The sequence below is a fragment of the Meles meles genome, chromosome 13 (genome assembly GCF_922984935.1).
Source record: "Meles meles chromosome 13, mMelMel3.1 paternal haplotype, whole genome shotgun sequence".
Lineage (NCBI taxonomy): Eukaryota > Metazoa > Chordata > Mammalia > Carnivora > Mustelidae > Meles > Meles meles.
In genome coordinates this window covers 82,664,824-82,690,749 of record NC_060078.1, presented here as the reverse complement: position 1 = coordinate 82,690,749, position 25,926 = coordinate 82,664,824, and the positions used below count along the sequence as shown (strand labels likewise).

At 45.6% G+C, this 25,926-nt stretch overlaps 1 protein-coding gene across 3 annotated transcripts in view; it reads right to left on the bottom strand.

The window, feature by feature from the left end:
* Positions 1 to 25,926, bottom strand: part of DOCK1 (dedicator of cytokinesis 1) — a 489,703-nt gene that overhangs the window by 358,121 nt on the left and 105,656 nt on the right. For all 3 annotated transcript variants that reach the window (XR_006821218.1, XM_046026751.1, XM_046026752.1), the window contains exons 19-23: positions 22,287 to 22,384; positions 17,742 to 17,831; positions 17,338 to 17,438; positions 12,705 to 12,839; positions 3,599 to 3,707 (exon numbers count right to left, since the gene is read on the bottom strand). Coding sequence is in view for 2 of the 3 variants with exons in the window: in XM_046026751.1 (XP_045882707.1) it covers positions 3,599 to 3,707; positions 12,705 to 12,839; positions 17,338 to 17,438; positions 17,742 to 17,831; positions 22,287 to 22,384 (533 nt within the window). In the remaining variant the exon portion in view is untranslated. The remainder of the gene's footprint in view (positions 1 to 3,598; positions 3,708 to 12,704; positions 12,840 to 17,337; positions 17,439 to 17,741; positions 17,832 to 22,286; positions 22,385 to 25,926) is intronic.

Genomic DNA, 25,926 nt, shown 5'->3' with positions numbered 1-25,926 from the left:
CAGGGGAGTTGAAGAGAAAAGAATGTGGCTCTGGAATTTAAGCTAGGCTTAAATCATCACTCCATTCCCATGCTAGTCATATGGCCTTCGGCAAGCTAGTTCCCATCTCTGGTTGTCTGCATGTGAAAGCAAGGAGAGTACCTAAGAGTTTTATCGTAAGGATCAAATAAACTGATACATGTAAAGCACTTGGGACAGAAAGTGATCAATGCATATCAGCTGTTGCTATTCTAGCACGCGGAGCTCATGATTCTATCAACCCCTGGAATTAATTCAGGGAGGCTTCCCAACATCCAGATGTTTTGTGTTCTCTAGGGAAGGCACTCTACTTACTTCAGTCTCTAAGGAATTAAAGGTTACGAGGGTTGGTTGGGCTGGCTATGAAGGTTTCTGAAATGCAGAAACTGGAATCTGACCCATCTCTCCAGGCAACTAGAAAACATCACAGCTTTCTGAGAAGGAGGCCACCAGCAGATATGAGTTTTACATCACATTTACACAGTTTAACATCACATTTACACAGACGTTGTGTATCACAGCCGAGGAGAACAAAGGTAAGAGAAGGCAGTGGAAGGAATGGCCACATCTGGCTTTGGAGAGGCCACATCTGAGTGCCACTGCATCAAACCTGGGGGAGAGATGGGCCACGATCACACAGGGGAGAGCAGAGGAGAGAACCAGGGGGCGTTGGCCACGGTACAAGGACCCCCTCGTAGGATGGGAAGGAGAGAGAGAAATGTGACAGCAGAGAAGGATCCCACAAGCACCTGCTGAGTGTTGAGAAAGTCTGGGCATGACTGCAGACAAACTGAAAGGGCAATCTGATATGCAGACAGAAGATTCTAGACTGAGAGGATAGGTAAGGGATCGATCAAAACCCCAGAGGCAGGAGTGGGTAGGGGAGACTCCGCACCGGTGGAAGGCTACTTTCAGTGTTCTGATGGGGACTGAGAAAGGAAAGGTGATGTCAGACAGATCCTAAAGGATCTTCTCGGCAAAGCAGACAGACTAGCATCATTTGCTAAAGGTGGTGGCGAGGGGCGGCGATAAGCCTCAGGCTTGAGAAGTTGCCAGAAATAGCTGGTAAGGTAAATTCACTAAGGAATCTAAAAATAAAAAAAGAAAGATAAATTTAAAGATTAAAAAAAATATCTTTTTGAGTAAAATGGTACAGTTGCTGTGGAAAATATGGTAATTCATCAAAAAATTAAACATGGTATTACCATATGACCCAGCATTTCCACATCTGATATATTCCCTACATACCGGTAACAAGTAAAAGCAGAGATGTGAACAATTATCTGCAAACTTCGGTTCACAGCATTATTCACAATAGCCAAAATGTGTCAACAGCCCCCAGGTTGGGGGCATTCACTAAGCGACAGTAAATCAGCACAAAGGTCAGTCTGTCTCCAGAAACACGTGGATTCCCCAGAGAAGGATCCAGAAGTGCTCCAGGCAGAGAAGGGAGAGACGCAACAGTGCACACAGCCTTGCAGTTTCCTGGCCCACGTCACAAAAACACACCCCCTTTGTGTGTGTGCTCCCGTCCACTCCGCGACTCAGGAACAATGTCTGGTACTGAGTCAAATGGAAGGCAGCACCGATGACAATGACGTTGACGCCATGTTCGTCCTGCAGCTAATTATTCCCCCCAACTCCTCTGGCCTCTTTTTCCCAGAAGGCATAACATGCCAGGGCTGACCCTCTGCGGCCAGGGCGATGGAAGGAGCGGCTGCAGCTCTGGGAAGGTGACCGCAGGATGCAGCCTCTGGGGACAGAGCAGGCACATGCCCCCACTCCCCATCCCGTCAGCTCACCCCACATCGTGCTGGGAAGACACGACAGTGTGCGGACTTCCCAGTCACAGATGAGGGCACACAGATCCTCTCAAAAATCAAAACGGCCACCAAGGGCCACCCTTTGGGGAACAACACGTAACCCTATGAAATGCCACGGTCTTTTTTGTATCTTCTCTCTAGAAAATGATTCATAACTGTCATTTCCATTTCCGCAGAGCAAAGCCTGGAGGATGAGAACAACGCTAGAACCAGGGACCTGGGATGGGAGCCTTTAAATCTCACCCGTACAGAGAGCACCTATTGTGTAAAAAACAAGGTACAAAATCAGCCGCAAGGGAGGCAACGTTTGAAACAACACTCTGCCGCCGGCCGGTCTCACAGACATAAAGTCTTCACCGTGCGTGAACGTCCCTGATTTCACTCCCATCTTACGAGAAAACACCCACTGAAGGAAGGTCTTGCAAGACTCCACTCACTGAATGATCTGACACAGAGGGAGGTGGGCAGGCAAGAGTCAAGCCCAGTCAAATTTAACAACGTAAGAGTATATTTAGAAATCTAAAATTACGTCTGGGCTCAAACTTCCTGTAATTTTTATCTATTCTTACACCTGCCGCCCTGTTTTTCTGAAATGCCACAGGATGTAGTGGTAAGTGTCCTGAACACATTACTAATTTTAACTCTGGGACAATAAGGAAGCTTGAGGGGTAGCAAGTCGCCAAAATGGTTAGCCTAAGATGTCAACGTGCGCACCATGTCCCTTTCCCTGTAGATCACCAGTTTTTCTACCAGAAGTTCATATCAAGTCCATGGAAGAATCCAGCAGCTCTGGGGACAGCGGCACCACCTTGATATGGAAGGCCCCGTGTGCTCCACCCAGGGCTGGTTGTGACAGTGGCCCTGGTCACAGCAACCGTGGGACACACCTGACACACATACACATCTTTGCTCCAGATGGAATGGTAATCACTTTCCAAAACATTTTCAAGACAACAGCCATAACCATGTTTTCTGAATTACACATTAAAAGAGCATTAAGGGAGGAGAGTAACAACAACAGCAGCTACAGTGAACAGTCGTGAAAGCTGCCAAGTTAGTCACTTAGATTCCTGTCCTCTGAGGGCACCAGCCTGGGCGGCAGCCTGCACACCACACCTCTGTCTGCACTCAGTCATCCCCATGGAAACAGTCAGAATGGGGGAAGCCGGAGAGCAGGCCGGCCGCCCCGTGCTCCCGCCTCCCAGCACCTCCACACCACAGACCTGACGACCTCTCGTGAGGTCCTTCCGCAGGGTGACAGGGTGAGAACAAGTCACCTGAGGTGGTAAAAACAGGGGGACGGGTGGGGAGTTGGATCCCTCGCTCTTCTGGGCAAGCGTGCGGGACCACGACATATCTGCGTTCCAGCAACGTGGCCTGAGGTCCAACTGATGCCCAGGGCGCCCACAGCCTCAGGATCCCCACCTCTGTCCAGCCCCTGAGACACTCTGACAAGGGACACGTGAACATTTTTTTATCAATATCCTCATGTTTATGTCAATTCAGAGCACGTCCTTGCCGCGGAGCAAAGAGACGGTGGGGGGTCTGAAGATACCGCCAGAGGAGGGAAAACAGCATCTCAGGACGGGGTGGGGGGGGGCGGGCAGGATGTGCTCGCCGCCAAAGCCGCCCCTGGGCCGCCACGTGAGCTCAGGCTTGGCGGGAGGAAGAGCCCCTGTTGTCGCATGCCCAGCGGGGGAGCCCGGCAGCTTCCAGCGGGCGTGAAGATGGCCGCTCCGCCGCACCCCAGGGCCTACCTTCACCCGGACGGTCTGGTCCGACACACTGCTCATCATGTCGCTGATGGATCTGAACAGCTGCAGCAGGGAGTCCATGAAGTCGGCCTCCCCTTTGTCTTCATACAGTCTGCAAAGGAGCACAGGACACTCTATGGGGCCTGGTGGACAGGGCCTCATGCCTGTTTGCCCCCACATCACAGCCTTGCAAGCTGCTGCTGGGGCGGCAATTGAGAACACGAGAGAAAATCCGCCACATCCATGGAACACAGGAGGCAGCTCAGAAACGGGGCTCATCTGGGCCACACGGCTAGGGGACTGGGGCCTCAGGCGGAAGAAGCTGATTTTTAACCAAACTGTTTATGTGCTTTTTTCATTGTAACATGATACATTTTCTAAACCCGCAAATCCGAAACATATAGAAAGGGAGGGAAGGCGAGAAAGAGGAAGGAAGACCAGAGGAGGGAGTAGCAGAGAAATTCAGCTTTAATTCTAGCCCATGGAGATTACGCCATCAATATTTTGCTGTATTTCCTGCCAGTGCTTTTTCAAACCCATAATGTCATATAATTAACATAAATTTAATTTCCTGAATTTAACACCATCTTGTAACCATTTGAAAATGATATTATAATAGTAAATTCAAAATTACTTTATTTCAGAGTAATGACACTATACAATTCATTCATCACAGAATTGCTGGTAATGGGAAAATTGTCACGAGGTGGAGCGTATTCAATAAATGGGTAATAAGGAAGTTGTACATTGGTTACACATGGACAAATATACGTTGCTAATTATAAATAAGTTTCACGTATAAATTATTTATTAGCAGTTACTTCAAGTTGCTGTGTTACTAAAAAGCAATGCATTTGCATTTTAAAATGCTGCAACGCAGATGTTTTCTTAATATAGACTAGCTTTCTGCCTAATTGAAGTATACCATACCTGAAAACTTGTGTACAATGGAAAATTTTGTAAACTAAGTGATAATTAATTACCCTAGAGGTCATCTTATATTTAAATGAGTTCCACTGTAAAGCAACAAATTCGGTCAAAAATGGGAAACTGTAACCTAGTATATCCATTTTATAAAGAATTTTATTCAATAGGAGTTTGTTTAAAAGGTGCATAGCCTACAATCATGAACTCCTGCTTGCAGGGAACACGAAGCAACAGAGCCATGTTTTACAGACCGGTCCAAACACTTGGGGAGACTTCAAGCACACAGTCACTCTCGTCCTCAGGACATCTACCAATCCGAGAGCCGCGTGGGGTAGGAGACTGAAAATCTCTGTAGAGTGGGCTTTCTATCAGTCTCCAAAGATAATGAATGGTAATGAATTAGAAAATGCCAGGGCGATGGGTTCCAAATGACAGAGCAGACTCTCCACTGAAAACCCTGGGGAACCAAGAGCCAACCAAATGCAGACTGAAGCTTATGAAGGCTACACACAGAGTTGTTAGAGTAAAAGGTCTGTCCCATTGTCCTGCCTAGAAGGGGAAAGGATGATCATCTCTGAAAGAAGAGACCATCATCTGGAGCTACATTTAAGTAAAAATTAACTAAAAATAGAACAGACCACATGAAAGAAAAAAAGACAACTGAAACAGAACGACAGGTAGTCAAGATACTGTAGCTAGCTAGCAAGAATGTCAACATAAATTACTATATTTTAAAGCAGGAAAAAAATGGAGAAAATAAAAAGATGGAAATACGAAAAAATTGATAGAGAAAACAGAAGATGGAAAGTTTAGTAGAGAAATAAATCTACAGAAAAAAATCAAATGAAAATTTTAAAACTAGAAACTATAATATCTAAAATTAAGAATTCATTATGTGGGTTAAATTGAGATCAGACCAAGTAAAAGGTAGAATCAGTGAAGTGGAAGATGATAAACATGAAAATAAGTAAGCAAAGAGGGAGAAAATAGACAAAAGAGTATTAGAGATATGTAGAGTATAACGAAGGGTCTAATACCTGAACCCTGAAGTTCCAGAAGAAAATGAGAGACACAGGTGACAAATATGATACCAGAATTGGTAATGACAATAAATTTGCCAAAATGAATAGAGAAAAATCAATCCAAAGTTCAAGGCACTCTGAAAATCCAAAGTAAGATAATAAAAAGTAAAAGCATTTCTATAAAATCCATAGTAAAACTGTTCATAACCACAGAAACAACATATTGTAAGCACAGCTAGAGGAAAAACAAACAAACAAAACACACTGTCACCTTCAAAGACATAAAAAGAAGTCTGAAAGCTGATTTCTCACAAGAAAAAATGGAAATGAAGAGAGAAGAGCACAGTATCTGAAAGAACTAACTGCCAAACTATAATTCTGTATTAAATAAAAATTTCCTTTAAAGATTTTATTTTTTTTTTATTTATTTATTTGACAGAGAGAGAGAGAGATCACAAGTAGACACAGAGGCAGGCAGAGAGACAGAGAGGGAAGCAGACTCCATGCTGAGCAGAGAGCCCGATGCGGGACTCGATCCCAGGACCCTGAGATCATTTTTTTTTATTTATTTATTTGACAGAGAGAGAGAGAGATCACAAGTAGACACAGAGGCAGGCAGAGAGACAGAGAGGGAAGCAGACTCCATGCTGAGCAGAGAGCCCGATGCGGGACTCGATCCCAGGACCCTGAGATCATGACCTGAGCCAAAGGCAGCGGCTCAACCCAATCAAAAAATGATAATAAATATAAAACATATTGAATTAATACTAACTATACAAAATAGTAACAGTTGTGCCTTTTTTTTTTTTAAGATTTTATTTATTTATTTGACACACAGAGAGAGATCATAAGTAGGCAGAGAGGCAGGCAGAGAGAGAGAGGAGGAAGCAGGCTTCCTGCTGAGCAGAGAGCCCCATGCGGGGCTCGATCCCAGGACCCTGAGATCATGACCTGAGCCGAAGGCAGCGGCCCAACCCACTGAGCCACCCAGGCGCCCCACAGTTATGTCTTATGAGGCATAAAATATAGGTATCTTGAAATGTGTAAGTTAATAATTTTAAAAAGGAGATTTCATGTGGAAACAGAGCGCTCTGTTCCAGCCATGTCTAGTGTTATCAGGGGAGTGGCAAGAGTAATGATTTTAATTATTCTGTAAGAATTCAAACACACATGTTGTCCCATGTAGGATAATCATTAAAATAATAGTAGAAGAACGTATCACTAACAGGTCAAAAGAGGAGAAAACGAGACCATAAAAAGAAAATGAGGCTTGGTACAAAAGAACACAAAGAAGGAGAAGGGAGAACGTAATATAGACGGATAAAAGAGACAATGAACAGAAAATAAGTCTAAACCCATCACATCCAAAGAAACTATATCCTCAGTTAAAAGGACTTTCAGACTGGATGAAATAAAGATACAGCTATGTGTTATGCACAAGAGAAAGAGCTTAAATATAAGGGCACAGAAAGGTTAAAAGCAAAAAAGAGAAGAGATATTGCATGCAAATATTAACCAAAAGATAAAGGGCAAGTTTTCATATTGATGAAAGTGTACAGGCATCCTTCAGAGTCACCGTAAGTTCAGTTTCCAGACAACTGCAATGAAATGAGTATGGCAATAAAGAGAGTCAAATTAATTTTCTGGTTTCCCAGTGCATATGAAAAATATGTTTACATTATAGTGCAGTCTATTAAATGTGTGACAGCATTTTGTCTTAAAAAAAAAAGTACATACTTTAATTTAAAAAAAATACTCTATTGCTAAGAAGTGTTAACATTCATCTGGGGTTTCAGCCATTGATAATCACTGATCACAGAGAACCATAACAAATACAGTAACAAGGGAAAGGTTTGAAATATTGCAAGAATTACCTAAACACGACACAGAAACATGAAGCGCACAAATGCTTTTGGAAAAATGGCACCAAAAGGCATGCTTGACGCAGGGTTGCCACAACTGTTGGATTTATAAAAACCACAGTATATGCAAAGAGCAATAAAGTGAGTTTGCCTATAAATCCACAAGTGAGAGATCACAATTCTAAATCCGTATGCCCCCAATAACAGTTTCAAAATCTATAAGGTGTAAGTAATGAGTACATGCTATCTAAACTTCTACCGAGAATCCCTCAAAGATTAAAACTTAGCAGTTTCTCTGCTGCCAATCAACATATTTATTTATTTATTTAAAGATTTTACTTATTTATTTGACAGAGAGAGATCACAAGTAGGCAGGGAGAGATAGAGAGAGGAGGAAGCAGGCTCCCTGCCAAGCAGAGAGCCCGATGCGGGGCTCGATTCCAGGACTCTGGGATAATGACCTGAGCCGAATGCAGAGGCTTAACCCACTGAGCCACCCAGGTGCCCCCAATCAACATATCTAAAAACACAGAAATGACTAGAATTGTACAGCATTCCCACTGACGCATCTTTCTGTAATGAAAGGGAGGCCTCTAGAGTCTCACCTCTTGGTTTTATCAAATAAACCAAGAACAGCCACTTGTTTGACCCACCTTCAGGTAGAAGAAGGGCTGAGGAAAGAACTCCGAGGCTATCAGTAGGTAACTAGATGAGTAAGAGCTAGTTATCATTCCTTGCTCTATTTACACATTATAAGTATTCATTATCAGGGAATGACAAGACTGTTGTCTATTAGCTACATTCTATTTCTGTGACCCAGGAAATGAGAGCAGAATGACAGATCTGCAACAAGTTATTCATGATCAATAACTAATTATGCACACCGGATGACAGGCAAAGCTTGCACAAAGCACCGGGAAGACAGAAGAACACAGCAATAACTAGCTTTAGTAATTTGCTTCAGAAGGTCTGAAGCAGGATGTGTCTGTTTTCTGGCTTTCCACTTAATGTGATCCACCCACACAGAAAACACAGACAAACAAAAACCAGTGGAGAAGTGCCCCTGGCTGCCAGGAATCTTTCTGTGGGTTCTGAACCAAATGTCTTTGGGCCAGAGTTTTGAAATTGCTGTTCTCACTTCAAAACAAAATGAGCCTTCTGAGCAAAACAAAAAGTTTGAATTTGCATAGTGAGAAAGATAGTGGGATAAGTGTCCATATCTTTATCTCCAATACTGTCAATTACTCGGGAATTTTACAAAGTACTACATTACCTGAAAACACAGCAGACCATTTTGAGAGAAGAAGAAAAATAAAGAACCTCTAACGTTTATTTCAACTGCAAAGAGGAAAATGCTCTTGTCAACTCCAGCTGTGAGCGCAATGGTCTTTCTCCGAAGCTAATAAATGTGGCGCAGGTAAGCAAACGGGAACCCTCGTCTGCTTCCTCCCCAGCTCTGCGAACACCACACAAGAGGTACTGCCTGGAACTTCTCATGGAGCAAACACATGGGATGCCTGTGTAGGACACAGGACTGCTTTCTCTTTCAGAAGCTGATACGAAAGAGGAATATTATTTCATCTAGAATTCATGCCTTTAATGATCACAGAAGAAAAGCTGCTGAAATATAGCTGGTGAGACCATGGCACGTGGGGGTGAGCAGAACGAGATCCTACTCAAGTCTTCAGCCCTGTGGTCCATGATTTGAAGGCCATGATTTTTTCCTCCCACAGAATCGGAGTTCTCAGTTTTAGAGTACAGATTTAAATGTAAGAAATAGTATCTTATCTACATAATGTGGCTGCAACTGTGTTCTAAGTTGTGAAGGGAACATATGTTCCTCTCTGCCCTCAGGAATCAAAGAAGGCAGCCAAGATACACATTTAGGAAGCAATTAGGAAAAAACTAAGCCAATAAACTATTAAAGTCGGGGATACAGTCAGGGCTCCCAAGCTCATTAAGTACTTACCTGGGAGAAGCAAGGGACAAGGGAGGAAGGGCGGGAGGGAAGGACCTGGTCATCAAAATCTCCATGTTCACTACAGTATTCGGGTGAGGTCGGGAATGCCCAGACAAGGACTTGGAAGTCTTAGGAAGTCTCACTGCCTTTTGGCAACTGCGGCTACTCCTCTCATGACCTCTTTCCACTTCTGTCCTGGACAGTGTCAGCTCTTGACAAACAAGTTATCCCAGCAAAGAGACCCCTTTCGTGATCAGGCCACGGCTCCCGCAAAGGCCACTCCAGAACAAAGGCAGGCAGCAAGATGAAGATCTGTACCAACATGCTACCCAGCACCAAAACAAAGGCATTCTTCAGGACATCAAACATAAAGCACCTCCCTGGGTCACAGGCAAGGATCTGCTGAGCTTCTGTGCAGCACAGAAGACTGAACCACATCTCTGGGTCACACAGGGCTCCAATGACTTAAAGCTAAGGAGATACCAGTGACAGGAGTCTCAGAGACTGACCCCAAACTAACAGCAAGAAAAGCTCTCAGGGGCCTAATTAAGTAGGACTTCAGAACCCAGAGTGAGCTAGGGGCATTATGAGCTGTCAGGCAAGAGAAATTCAGGTTAAAAGCATAAGGAAGAGAATGTTAATCACCTATCCAATATGTATTTCTCCCTGTCACCTTTAGTATAAGAACTCTTATTTTGTTGAAAGCATCAATAAGCCCATCTAAAAGTCCTTACCAATCTCCCTTGCATCTAGGGTGGTCATGTGACATAGTTCGGAGATGACACTTTGTAGGGATTGGGAAAGTTCTTTAAAAGGAGAGGAACTGGAAGGCTGTTTACGCCATACCTTCCCCTCTCTGCTGCTTGGAATGCAGTCCCTGATAAAGGAAGGGCAGGAACCAGCTTGGGACCGTAAAACAGAGACGGACCCTAAGGATGGTGGAGAAGAAGGGCAACAGGACCCAGGGACATGGGGAAACCAGGGACCAAGTGCATCAACTCTGGAATCTTCCTCTGGGCTCCATGTTATATATATGGTGAGGAGATGTGAAGCTCATCACATTAAGCCATGTTAAGTTGGGCTTTTCTGTAAGAGCAGCCAATCACATTCCTAACCTCTATAAGACTGATCAAATTCAACAATTTATGGACCATGGTTCTAAGATATCACACCATTTGTACTTAAAGATTGAAAGAGATTAAGAGAAAGAAATAACCGCCACTGGTCCACTTGGATGACCCCAATCTTTTCTAGCCACATTATTTCATAAAAGATTAAAGAATTTACCACAATAACAGAAACATAGATTATCAATGCACACTTCTTTTGAATCCTAATCCCCAAATGAGAAGGAAAGTCAGCAGTGTGCTCAAGAAAATGAGCATCATCGAACTCCTGACGCAATGTCATACTGACTATACATTGTACAAGATGAAGATTCTTTGAAACAAAACATGACAAAATCCATACATATTACCCAACTACACTGTTCTTTCAAGTTCATGCTCGCACCTTAGTGTACATTTTGGTTTAGAGCAAATAATGATTTAAATTAGTGGGGAAATCCACAAAAGGAACATAGAGGGTACCAAGAAGTTCATTTTCATAGAATTAACTTTATTAGAAAAAAAAAAAATCCAGGAAAACAAAACCTACATTACTTTGTCATCTTTCACAACTGACAGTGGGAAAATCATCAATGGCTTTGACCCTAAAGAAAAGAGAAAGCTTAGGGGCACCTGGGTGGCTCAGCCTTAGTCAGATCTGCCTTTGGCACAGGTCATGACCCCAGGGTCCTGGGATTGAGCCCTGCATCAGGCTCCCCATTCAGCAGGGAGTCTGTTCCCCCCTACCACTCATCCTAGCGCATTCTCTCTCTCTCTCTCTCTGTGAAATGAATAAATAAAATCTTAAAGAAAAAAAATAAAAAGAGTCTACAGCAAGATTCATGCCTACCCATAATCAGCAAAATGAAAGAGCATGGCTTCCATGCCTTCCTCAATGACAGCATGATGACCTCAAACTGCTGTCTTCATACAATCAAATGGCAGTGTAGAGACTGCTGTCTACATCATATCAGCTCCACAGAGAACACAAGCACAATGATCCTTAACCAGCAACACACGGGCTGTAACCGCTGATCACCACTGTCATCAGTGTGGGTCCTACCCTGTGTAGGACTTCTCCAGATCTACACACAGTCAATAACTTGTTCCTCTGGCTTTTTTTTTGCACCATCGTATGCACAAGATTGGATTCTGAATACCCTCCCTTTCTCCTGGGCCCTTCTGGAGAAGGCCACCTAGGCCAACAAAGAGAGAGTGCAGACAAAGAGCGAGGGACTGATTTGGGTCTACACTGGTTCAAGGACCAGTTTTCACTCACAAGTTTCAAGAGCACTGTGCTTTTAAAAGGCGATGTGTGTCCTCTAAGTGACAGGGATGTCATTTTGTGAAACTCCACCTCTGTGTGTAGAACTCACGACAAGAACATCAGCCTTGAATAATCAGCGTGAACCAACATCACTGATAGCAGCTGACCTCCCAAAGAAACACGCAGAGAGAGTCACTGCAACACTCAACACTCAGTCTATCCTGCTTCCACATCTCGCCGGGCAAACAGTTACGCACCGTGGGCCACCTGGAGCTCTGCTTTTCGCACAGTTATCTGGAAAAATATTAACGTCCTCCAGAAAATAACAAAGTCATCAGCACCCCAATCCACTTTAAAGTTCAAAAACAATGCATAAATTCAGCCAGAGAAGATGAGAAAGAAGTCGCTGAGCTAAACAGCTAAGTGTCCACTGCCCTGCCAACTCCACAGGGGACCCTATCGCTCCAGAACACAAGAGCATTCTGGCTGCAGGAAAGAAGGCGAGGAAGCCCCACAGTCTTCCCCAGGGAGGCAATTTAACTTGGTTTTGGCCTTTTGTTGTTATCGCTTGTTTCGACTGTTTGCTCTTTGGAGGCTTTTGTTCCGTTGGAAGATAAACTGAAAGGAACGTCAGAATCCTTGCGCATACCCTGCAAGACCTCTGACCAAAGTGGAATACTTTCCAGGGTCAGTGCACTACTCACATGCACAAACTCCAGACGTGAGAACAGGACTCACTGCTCCGGCTTGTGCCTGCCTTTCACAGACCGGGCAGCAGTCACCCAAAGAGAAGGAAGCCCCAGTGCAGGACGGCCATTTCCCATGGTCCTGTCACACTAGACAACAAAACCAGGAAGGAAAAAGGAGAGAAAGGAAGGGGGGAGGGAGGAAGACAGACAAGGGAAAGGAAGGAAGTAAAAGATCTCCCAAAATCCCCTAGGAGGGCTGACACAGACAACACTTACTGATTGAACAGGATCCTAGAGCGCACGATGAACTTGAAGATGTACTCCAAAGCCTTCATGGCTTTGTACAGCTGGTCGCTTACTCCTGGCTTCTCGGCATTGTCCACGTAGTTCCTTAACACTTTTGTCAGCTTCCTAATCACAGCGGAATCACAAATTAATTAGTAAGTTCAAAAGATTATAGTATCTCAATTCCTTTTTTTAAGATTTTATTTATTTATTTGACAGACAGATCACAAGTAGCCAGAGAGGCAGGCAGAGAGAGAGGGAAGCAGGCTCCCCCGCTGAGCAGAGAGCCCAATACAGAGCTCCATCCCAGGACCCTGGGATCATGACCCGAGCCGAAGGCAGAGGTTCAACCCACTAAGCCACCCAGGCGCCCCCAGTATCTCAGTTCTTAACTGGGACAGAAATACATAAGTGAGCTACTGTTATTTTGGTTCACCTTTGTCAGTAGACGTGTATTTATAAAATGTATTCGAAACAGATGAAAAGTGAGCCATAAAAAACACTCAGGAGTGAGAACTGAACATTGAAAAACTGCTTTTCTATGTTTTGGATGTTTTTCTAAGCATTTAGATGTATTATATAATTTAACTGTCACAATAACATAATAAGACAAGTACTATTTTGGAGTATAATAATAATAATTGGGCACAAGAACAGGTATATTATCCCTAATTTACAAGTCAAGAAGCCCAGGGTTGGGGAGATAAACTACCTTTCCCAACACTAAATAAACCTGAAGACATTTTCTCCATCGCCAAATATATTTTTGCAATGCTTTTTTCAACATCGAGCGTGCATTTTTTTCCCCAATGATAGAGGCAGCGGTGACAATAATCAATTTTTAATTCTGCCCAAACATCTACATTTTCTACTATTACTGGCCCATAAACTAATAATCGTTGTTCACTGTTCATGAGGCTGACCCCCAAGCTGTGCTTCTACATCATAAAAGAACAGCTAAATTAACTTCAGTGGAGTTTCAGGGTTTAATGTATCGGTCTGCACTCTAATTCTCCAAAAATTAGCCATATATGTGCAGCCTACAGGACAACCACCAACAAGATTAGCCCATTAACCAAACTTCTCTGACCCCCAACTGTTCATGTCATCAACAAGAACTCACTGTGGCTTTTTAAATATTCATCATACTCATAAAAACACCCTGCTCGGGCCCCGCTGGCACCTCCAGCTGGGCTGTGAGCCCGGCCGTAACAGAGTGTGAGTGGAGACTGTTACAAGATGCCCACAGGAGCTGCTCTAACGTGCATGGAGGAGGACCTCTGAACAGTCCTGAACATAACCCCTGTCTGGATAAATCACAACCAAGAGCTTCCGGGTGGCTAAGTGCGGTGGCTAAGTGCGTGTGAATTCATTTGTAACACTCATCAGGTTGCAGAACCCCAGCAAAGGAGGCTGACACTCTGAGAGGAGCAGCCCCCTGAAAGGTGTGGGGAAGAAGCAAGGTCAGAGAGGCCCTCTCCACACAGGCTCCCTAGGTTCCCATGCCGGGACAGGGAACTCATCACACATGTCTTCTGGTGGTTCTCAAGGCACAGGAGAACACCTAAACTCCTGCCGTAAAACCTGTTTCACCTGATTTAACTTATTTTCTCAAGCTTCTTGACCAGACACCTTTTCTTATTAAACCCATAGACGGCCCAAACATATACTCCATAGAACACGTCTTTGGAATTTTCCCAACAGACTAATCAAAAATAAATAAATAGATAGATGACAGATACATAGATAGATGGATAGATAGACAGACAGATGGATGGATGGAAGGGACGGAGGGAGGGATGGGTATGGATCTGGGAAGAGAATGACCAAGATCTGGAAAATAAATAAGGAAGTCCAACGACCCACATCCCTGTGAGCCAGACCATCTTCAATAGCAGAAAGATGAAGCATCGGCACTAGCTGAAAGGAGCAGACTGAACGGGGCATCAGGTAAGAGGAGGCAAGACCTGCACCACCTCCAGGAAAAGTAGTTCTGTGGACAAAAAGGAGCCTGCCCCTGCTGGTTTTCTGGAAGAACAGTCCCCGAAGCAGATGCCTCCCTCCCTTCTTGCCAGGACCAGCGCCTGCTAGGGCTCCAGCACCCAGACCACCCGTGCAGGGAGGTTCCCGGAGCACTGGCAGGTAAGGACTACAGCCCAGGCACCTTTCAGTTCTCTTAGAATCCTTTCTGGAGCAAGTCAGAAGATCTCAACATTACACAAGGAAAGACATAAGTAACTATCTCGGAGAGAGTCCAACCTACATCTGTGCCTGCCGAGGCTTCTGGAGGAGCAGTGGCGGGGAGACCCTCCGTGATGAACCTTACTACCAGGGCGTCCCCCGGCCCAGCGACCACCACGAGCACTCCATTAACGCAGAGCCAACCTTCCACGATTCGGTTAGAGCTGTGTGAATCAGTTATCTCCTTGGTATTTCGAAGCTTAAAAACTCAGATTCACACTGCCAAGGAGCCGCTTGGAGCTGCTACTTTATCAGAACATGATAAGGATATTTTCCAATGAATCTCCTTTTCTGCATATCACAGGGGCTGAATGGGAGGATACCGAGTCTCGGATCAGTGCCATCCTGTCTTAAAGACAGAGCGGGACTCTGTTTCTTCCATTCAGTAACTTGCCGGAGACTCCCTGACATTCACTTCGCCACCTATGACAAAGGCACAGAGAAAGCGGTGCCAACAGAAGGTCTGGAAGGCAGCATGGAAGGCTTAGTCACTGTGCTCACTCTCTGAAACTCTAATACGGAAGCTAATCTGAGAAGAGCCATGTGGCCACATTTCAGTAAAGACACAGATATGTGAACGTGACTCAGAGGGAGATCATGGCCCATGAGGAGTCCCTGCTTGGTCACCACAGCAAGATGGCGCCACCTGGTCTGCCCTCCCCAAGGTCTGAAAGGAACTGGCCAAAGTATGGTCACACTAGACATCTCCATGAAGAGAACAGATTGCTTGAAACAAACATTTATTAGCAAGCACAAAGGACCAGTGGCAGCTTGTTCTGTGTGCATGCGGACGTGGCAGCTCTCTGCCCACTCAGCCACTCAAGGCAGACATGAAAAAAGCCCAGGACAGGATGACCAATGTCCCGCAGACAGCTAGCATCAGACCTTCTGACCTTGAGTTCGTGGCTGCGTTCGGGCAAGGAAACAGATTCTGACTTAAATACAGTCAATGCACACGCAAGCTTTGACTTAAGCCACTGGCACTGAAAGACCGTTTCTAGTGATTCTCAGGGGAGGGATGTTCTTAAAGGAATTATTTACATCTTTTTTTCATTGCAACATACACACAATTCAAAGTTGGAATAAATGCCAATAAATCCCACCGTGAGAGAGGCAGAGGAACTCATCCTAACCATTCTAGTAATAATGAAACATAACAATGGCTTCGAGCTTTCTAAGTGCCAAGGATTACTCCAAATACTTAACGTGTAATAACTCATTAAAAGTCTCAAGAAACCGTAAGATCGTGCCCATTTTACTGAGGAGAAGGCTGAGGGCCAGAGAGATTCAGAAATTTAAACTTGTAAGCGACAGAGCTACAGGTGAAGCCGGGTTCCCGGACGGTGCTGGTCTACACCAGGCGAGCCGCCTCGTAGGCCTGGACATACAGCATTTGCTCTGGCTGCGGAGAGATGCCCGGTAGAAGGTATGGGGTTGTTGGGGCAGGTTCAGAGCAGGTGGGTGGGCAGTCAGAATATAAGTTAGTTACAGCTGAGGCATCTAGAATAAAAAGGAAGGCCCTCTTTAAAGAGAGAAAAAAAAAATATGGGGCGTCTCGGTGGCTCAGTCATTAAGCATCTGCCTTTGGCTCAGGTCATGATCCCAGGGTCCTGGGATGGAGCCCAGCATCGGGCTTCCTGCCCGGCGGGAAGTCTGTTTCTCCCTCTCTCTCTTCCCCTGTTTGTGTTCCCTCTCTCACTGTGTCTCTCTGTGTCAAATAAATAAATAAATAAAATCTTTAAAAAAAAAAATTTTTTAAAGAGGGGCGCCTGGGTGGCTCAGTGGGTTGGGCCTCTGCCTTCAGCTTGGGTCATGATCTCAGAGTCCTGGGATCAAGCCCCGCATCGGGCTCTCTGCTCAGCGGGGAAGCCTGCTTTCCCCTTCTCTCTCTGCCTGCTGCTCTGCCTACTTGTGATGTCTCTCTTTGTCAAATAAATAAATTAAATCTTTGAAAAAAAAAATTTTTTTTTAAACAAAAAGATACACTAAGAGGTACAAAACTGAATTTTATTCACACTAAACAACCAATAATCTCAAAGCAGGAACACATCCATTTATTCATTTGCCAAAAGCTGGTTGGGAGGCTGCCGTGAGGCACAGATCAGTCTCATCGAGCATAAACTGAAAATTTCAAAGACAAATGGAAGGTAGAGAGGAGAACAAGAATTTATTCCGGAATGGTGAGATAATTTCTCATGTATCTTCTTTCAACAAGATTTCTAAGTCTGTTACGAGGGGAACAACAATAAAAATTATCCCAGTAAATTCAGAGTTGGGGGCAGGGGGCACGTACACAGCCACAGACAAAAGTACATGAAAAAGGCACTTAGTAACAAACTCACAAAACAAAGCATTGGTTTTGAAACAACAAAAACGAACTTACGTGTAGGCCAGTGTTGCGCTGAAGTGTTTCTTAATGTAGGTTTCCAGAACAGGATTAAAATGCTGAAATTTTCTGTCAGCAATTAGTCCAATGATAAATACCTGTTGGGCGAATCAATACGTTCGTTAGTAAAATAACGCAGGCCGCATCTGAATCAGCGGCACTGCTGGGCGTCCGTGAACTAGAACATTTTCGGACAGTCCCTCTTTCTACCTCAGAAACGACCTTGGCCGAACTACACTGTCCCGCTGAAAGCGACTGCCTCACAGCCCAACTGCTTTGACTGGATTTACAACAGAAAACACTCCCAAGGTGACCGGGAGGGATCCCCTCCCCCAGCCTCACACACTGGAGCATGAAAAGCTCCTCCACACCTGAGCAGATGAAACGCAGAGGCCTCTTACCAGAGCATCAAACACTAGCGTGTCAAACGTCTCGCTCTCAGAGTTCTCCATCATGATGTTGAAGAGGGCGTCCAAGGTGTCCTGGAGGAACTAGAAACACACAAAATGTCAGCAGACAGAGTAAACTCACCTCGCTTTCCCCCAACCTAGAATAATTACCCTCTTTGGCCATTCTCCAAACACCCACCTTTCCCAAATGTCACCAATGAAGCCACACACTTCAGGGGCTCTTCCCAGCCATGCGATGCACAAGACAAAAATCGAGATGAATGAACTCAGAACAAAGGCATGGCACCCTGCGCCAAGCAGAGGAGGATGGGCAACAGGGAAACGCCCTATGGTCCCCTCCCCGTAAGACTTTCCCAACCCTTTTCTCGGTCTTCACCAGTCTGGGGACAAAGAGCTCAACAGCAGCTCTCAGAAGACTGGCTCTGCCTCATCCCAAACTCTTGCGTGTAGGACCTGAGCTAAGGAGTGGGCAGAAGCCGCACAGGGACAAACGTCCAGCCGAGTATCATGAAGGACCTTCCACAGACCCAGATGCCCACAGATGGAAGAGGCAAGGGACTGTGAAACTGGGGCACCCGGCAGAACACGAGGAAGCATGTTTTATTCAAGAGGAATTTACCAATTCCTTTTATAGCCCTACTGTAATTCATCAAACAAATATTAGAGCCCAAAACGACAAACCATCATGAATTAATGAAAGAATGAAATAAAATCAGGAGACACCAAAGTCACACTAGAAATTGGCTTCCGATCCTATCTCCATCTTCTCCTGGAAGAAGTGTAAGACAGACCAAGAAAGACTATCTTGGAGGTAATGAGTTCCCCATTAGTGAGGGAGTTCAAGAATAGGAAGAAGGCCACATGATGGAATACTGGACATAAAAGAGAATAAAGTATAGATATGTCACCATGAGTCATCAGGGACATGCAAACCCAAACCATGGTGAGATGTGACTTCACACCCACTGAACAAGCAATCATCAGGACTTGAGCAGTACAGTCAGTGTGGGCATGGATGCGGGGGAACTGGAGCCCTTGCACATTACCGGTGGAAATGTAAAATACTACGATGGTTTCGAACACAAGGTGACAGATCCTCCAAGGGTTAAATGTACCTTTGCCGCACGAGCAATCATTCGTAGGCATGTATCCAAATGAACAGAAAACAGATGTCACACAAAAACCTGTACACAAATATTCACGGCAGCTTGACTCATAAATGTCAAAATGTGGCAAACACCCAAATGCCCACCAGCTGAAACGGGAGAACGAATCCATACATCGGAATATTTGTTACACAGCCACAGAAAGGGATGACATTCTAACACGTGGCATGTTGCGCTCTGAAATATACTAACTGAAAGAAGCCAGTCACAAAAGGCTACAGATTGTATAATTCTCAATTTATATAAAATAATAAAAAGTCATCTGATAAGCCAAATCCATAGAGACAGAAAGCAGATATGATGGCAGAGACAGGAGGGAGTTACTGCCCACTGCCCACGGCTTACAGGGTTGCTTTCTCGTGATGGAAATGTTCTGGAACCAGACAGTGGAGACGGTGGCACCAACTCCTGAGCATACCGCCACCACGGAAATTAAGTGCACTTCGTGCTGTGTGAATTCTATCCCATGAAGCTGTTACGCAAAACAAAAGAACAGGCTAGAGGGTCCCACAGCAACAGTGTCAAAGAGATGCCTGAATGGGATGTCCAGTCCAGGTTCTTCCTGGAAGGCTCAGCCCATGCACACAACACAGAACCACAGAGACCCTTAGGTCCCCACAGTGGGTCTCCAATGGTTAGAGCACTCAGACTGAGGAACCAAATCACCAGGGCCTGCTCCCAAAATCAGCGCTTGCCCCACAGCTCCACCTCGGGCTGTGAAACTTTGTCTAACTCCAAACCCAATGCTAAGATCTCCCTCAGTAAGGGGAACGTACTCCCAAACCCAGTTAGAGATCTGAGATCCACCAGAGCATAAAAACCTCATTATGTTCTTTTTCTTTTTCAGTTTTAATTTAAGCCATCTGTACCCCCAACGTAGGGCTTGAACTCACAACCCCAAGATCGACAGGCACATGCTTTTCTGACCAGCCAGCTAGATGCCCCAAACCCTCATTCTACTCTGCTACCCACCCACCACCTATTTTATACCAGAAAGTACCACATACAAGCACCAGGAGAATGAAATTCACCCCGATATTCTGGTCTGGACATCAGGGCTTCCCCAGCCCACAGTTACTGGGGCCCACACCACCTCGTTACTTTTGTATTATCTCCTAGCATCTTCAGTCTGTAAAACCTTTACAAAGGTCAAACCTTTACACCATCTGCCCCGTGTTACCACCAATGGGCTCACCAGGTGCCAAGCTCTGGCTCGTCTTGGTTCACAGAGTCCCTGCAGTAAACTACCCCGCCCAGCCAGACAAATGACATAGTCAGTAGCCCAGAAACATGGCCACATAGAGCAGGAGCCGCACCAGGCTGTGCAGCCACAGACGCACAGGGATGCCAGGATCCCCAAGGAGGGCCCGCACACAGAGCCACGAACACACTCCTTTTGACACCTGCCCTCTCTCAAAGGCTAGGCACTGGAGGCCCAAAATAATCACCATTTTCATTTTACACCAAGATCGGCACCTGTATCTTTTACTAAATAAGCCCACACTGTTTTTACTGCATCAAGTCATCTCTCTCCTACCAGTTATAAATGGACGTAAGCGTCGGAGAGGGCCTTGGAGGAGCATAAGAAGCTCAGTCTGTGATGTCCTCAGAGGAAAAGGAACACCATGCACGCTGGGAACCCTGCCTCCCATTAACAATCTGTGTGGCCTTAGACAGGTCCTCTCACCTCTCTGGGCCAACAGGGTACAAAGGATGCCCCAGCAATGGATGGACAGGTCATCCAGACCTGCTGGTACCAGTGCACGCGGGAGGGAAGGGGTTGGTGAAAACCATCTCCAGAGCTGAACAACAGGGTTTGATAATAGATTAGGTCAGGGGAGTGCAGGACAACAGTAAGACAAGATGGTTCTAGATCTTCTCCTTACGTGTAACAATAGGCCAACAGAAATACAGCTAATTCCTTATGTGATACAGGGATTTAAAAATGAAAAAGGACAAAATCTCATTAACCGTGTATCTTCTAAAGTTACATTAACTTATTCACCCAGTTTCCATCTGAATCAGGGAAGTTACAGAACCCAGGAAGTTTAAAATGCAATTAACATTGTCCAAGCCAGAGGTAACAGACAAGAACCTAAAAAGATGATTAAAATTAGAAGATTAGCAAGGAGATGTTTGAATGGTTATACAATGAATCTCAGAAAGTGGTGCAACCAAATTAATTTATACTGAAGTTAACCACACTGCTGCTTAATTAAGGCCATTTTAAGTAATTAATTTTTACAGAGATAAGGCAGTCTCCTGCAATCATCTCTCACGGAGAGCGAAGGACTGAGCCAGGGAAGGAAAGACCTGGCTATAGACACCTCGTTAACAGAACACCGCAAGTGTGCACCAGCTTATCGTCTGCAGACCAAATGGGGCCTCCTAAAACAGGAAATGGGTTTCCTAATATAAAAGGAAAAGTCCGGACCTCTAGGTGGTACAGTTGGATGAGTGTCTGACTCTTGGTTGCAGCTCAGGTCATGATCTCAGGATCAGGGGATCAAGACACATGTCAGGCTCCACGCTCAAAACAGACTCTGCTTGAGATTTTTTTGTCCCTCTCTTTCTGCCCATCCCACTCATGCTCTCTCGCTCTCTTTCTCTCTCTCTCTCTCTCTAAAATAAATAAATAAGTCTTAAAAAGAAAAAAAAAAAAAAGGAGACATCATCAGAGCCACTGAGAGGCAAGAACAGCCTAGTATCAGAAGCAGCAATTCCCTAAAGAAGAATTAATTACAGAACTGGGGCTCTCCAAGGGATCTCGGGTCACCCCACTCTGACCTGACACTCTTCCAGAGCCTGCTCTGTGTAAGGTTAAGAAATGAGTCCAAGATCACAAGGGGAACAAAAACGGCTGTGATCCTCATGCCACACCACCCATCTCTCCAGGTCAATCACAGAAGTTCTAGGTGACTCATGAGCCAGGACTAATAATAATGCGGATGGTAATAATGCTGATAAGATGATAATAATAGGACTGAATGCTAGGGCCCCCATGTGCCAGATCCAGGATACAGGTTTCATGAACCTCTGAATAACCCTATGAGAAGGCATTATCACGGTCTCCTTTACATAGCAAGAGGAAGTAAGCCTGGAAGAGATTTTTCACCTTTGTCCGTCCTCCAGGGAGGACCCACTAGAAGAAGGGCCAGAACCCAAGACTGGGTTGACCCCAGAGCCCATCAGCGGGAAGCCAGATGGCTCCCCCAACCGGAATCCAAGCCGGAGCCTGTCCACTTCTAGGTCCGTGTCCACGTCCGATCAAGGGATTATAGCCAGGAGCCCATGCCACCGTGGGGGCGGTGCCTAGATCTGCTCCCACGGAGAAGAGAAACGGAGCAAGCCCCCCGGCCCCGTGTGTTACCTTCACCACCTCGCCGCCGTCCACCTTCATCAGCTGCCTCAGGTTCTGCTGCAGCAGGCTGGTGTTGGAACGCCACTTCAGCAGCCCCAGCAGGTCCACTGAAAGCACAGAACCAAGATCACTTCCTCAGCAGCTTTGTCTCCCTTCATCACAGAGCAGGTGCGGGTTGCGACAGAATGTTGAAAAAGAAAAATCCATCCTATTTGGAAACATTTGTCTGCTCCATACTTCATTTCTTTCTAGAACATACCTGACACCAAGTATGGCTGAATTCATTATTTCCAACGACATTTCGTGTGAAATGATTTCCACACTGAAGCTTAATAATGCATTTGGGGGGCACCTGGGTAGCTCAGGAGGTTGGGTGGCCAACTGCTGATTTCGGCTCCTGTCATGATCTCAAGGTCCTGCGATCGAGCCCCACAGCAGGCTCCATGCTCAATGGGGAGTCTACTTGAGATTTTTCTCTCTCTCTCTCTCCCTCCCCCTACCCTCCCCACACTCATAAGTCTCCTATCTCTCTCTCTCTCAGATAAATAGATGAATCTCTTTTTTTTTTTTAAGATTTTGTTTATTTATTTGACAGAGACACAGTGAGAGAAGGAACACAAGCAGGGGGACTGGGAGAGGGGGAAAGCAGGCTTCCCGCTGAGCAGACAGCCCAATGCGGGGCTCGATCCCAGAATCCCAGGATCATGACCCAAGCCAAAGGCAGACGCCCAATAACTGAGCCACCCAGGCACCCCAGATAAATCATTTTTAAAATGCATTCAGGAGCTTAAAGAAAAAGGACTCGCCTCTCCAATCTGCAAGGAGGTGGACTCAGCCCAGCAGAGAGGGTCTGGAAGAAGGCTGTTCACCCACAAAGCACGGCCTTGAAATCTTCCACCAAATGGATTTTTCCCGCTTGAGAACAAGGTTTTTTTTTTGTTGTTGTTGTTGTTTTTAATTAAATAACATAAAATAAGAAATGTACCTTCAGGTACAGAAACAGCAAGGTCACAGGGAGCCTGAACCACAGGGCAACTGCTGCCCTCAGCCTGGCCTGGCCTTCCAAGGCTGCTCGTTTCTTAGGGCTGAATGCGTGTTCTGTTTGTTTTCTAACAGAAAAACCATAGGCTGAATGGATGGATTTTTACAGGCTAAATGCGGAAGACAATGTCCAGAAATGACGCTGTTTAAGGCAGCAAGATGTTCTTGAAGGCATGAAGACAGAATGCACAGCATAGCTAGGAAAGAATATGGGCCTACACAATCTTCCCTGGAAGTTATACTTATATCCCATTATGTGAAAAAAACACAATTAACAAAGTGTATCCAATTTACCATTTATGCTCATTGGGCACAAACTTCAGCTGCACAAAGTACCTCCATTAAAAAAAAAAAAAACCCTAATTAATACTGGAAAGAAAAATACCATTTTGGCAATAGGTAGCATTTCAGGGAACACAACACACCTATTAAGGACGAAACCATGCAAAAGGCATTATTTATGTGATGAGCACCTAAACATTTGTTCTCATTTCTTTGTCCTTACCCCCAAGTGCATCTGGCAAGGGGACCCGTGGAAACAGAGAGGACAGGAGCTGAACCACCGTGTAAGAGACTCAAACACCCACCAGGCCACTCCGCCATCAGGGGACCCCAGACAAGGAACCCCACCTCAGCTTACCTATCTGCACAATGACTACAACAGTGTTGCCAGATTCAGGGCTGGTACCAGAACTAAATGGTGTGGCCTGATGAAAGTGCTAGGCAAGATGGCCAGCAAGAAGATGGACCACAGCAGGCGTCCATCAACAAGACGATCAGGAAACGAAAATTTTAACCATTCATGGTGAAAGTTAAGATGTTTTCATTTCTAAATGAAAATTCATCTGTTTTTTTCCTTCCTAAAAGAAAGTAATGACAAAGGCCACATCCTGCCTGGACCTGCTCTTGGCCCCAAGGTTATGGCAGATTTCCAGCCCATAAGAGCTGTTTGTTTATCTGGTTTTTAATGGCAACTAGCAAATAATCTGGATTCCATTCATGCAGTTAGTGGCACCTTAGGTATGAGGGAGGCTGAGGCTGACCTCTGTATGGCAAACCTGAGAAAATGAAAAGCTGGCAAATGAACAGTGGGAGATGGCCTCTGAGGAGGGGCAGTGTGTTTTAAGAAAACAGAACTCGACCAACCCTCCAGCTACCTGATCAGACCAGCGCTCCCCGACCCAGCCCTCATTCCAGGGAGCCACCATGGTTTGGCCCACGGTCATTCTTTGTTTTGTGACTTCTCTCTAATTACATAGGAAGCTAATTGAAGAGAGGAATCACATCCTATACGTCTCCTTTTATCCCCCATAGCATCCAGTAATGCTGACAACAGAGATGTTTAATACAAACCTCGATGAATAATTCAGCCACCGCTTTTCCCTAAGTAACGGAACTTTGCAGGAACATATCACGGACGCAGAAAAATGACTCCCAGAATGAGAATCTGAGACTCACTGCTCAGATGCCAAGTGGGGCAGCTCCATCTTGCAACATCACCTGCCATACCACCATCCCAAAAGGAGAATCATGGGCAGGTGTGCAATGAGAGCCAAAAGATGTCCCCTTGACTCTGTGTGAGCAGCATCACCCTGGAATTTCCTTGTTGCCTAGCAACAGCCGCTGCAGAGAGCAGGGCCCCCGCTCCCTCAGTTCCAGGGAGGGAATTACCCTGTGACTGATGACAGCCAAGGAGCTGAAAGGTATGAAGAGGGGCTGGCCTCACACCCCTGGGAGATTTCTGCTTCTTAATACCTTGGGGGATTTCCGGTTCACAGTCCCCTTCTCCAGCAATATGTAGGTTAAGAAGGATTCTGTGTGTGGGCCTCCCAACCTAACTGCTCTTTGGAACACTGTTTTGGTGGGGAAAACATGTTCAAGTTCCAAATAACAACTTCCAAAAGTACTTCTGGAGCGGTGACCCAAGCATAAGATGGGTGACTTCCTACGTAGTGAAAACGGCATAACGCGGCAGCTCTCATTCGTCTGGCATGTCATGAAAAGCCGAGTGCCACACATGTGGGGTAGTGACTCACCAGTGAGGCAGCGATTGCCCTGAGTTTAATGAGGCCCTGGACAGTGCAGCAGTCAGGCTAGGAAGGGAGTTAGCAGGACCATATCCAGAGAGAACATTTGACCCGTGAGGCACCCTTTCCATAATGCAGTCCCAAACCAGCACCTGCTTTGCTGACCACGTGCTCCCTGGGCACAAAAGCTGCACGCTCCCAGTGCATTCTGCAGCCCTCCCCACACTTGCACAGAGCATGATGCCCAGGTAAGGGATTGCATTTGCTTACGGAGATCACCGCACACCACCAGCTGGGAGAATTCATAACACTTCGGACAAACCGTGATGATGAAGGTAACATTAGAGAGACACGTCCAAATGGCCTTCTTGCATTTGAGTGACACGCTCCCCATCATGGCTGACTCACAAGACAAGTGATGAGGAGGCCCAGTCTGTAAAGCCACCGGAACAGCAGGGAGGCAGTAGGCACGGCTAGCAGGAAGGCCCAGCCCGCTCTCCACTCCGGTGCCAGGCTTCCTGATGATGGGTCCCTTTGCACTGCGCTTATCCGGTTACAGTCCAAACAATGTGCCTCTGACA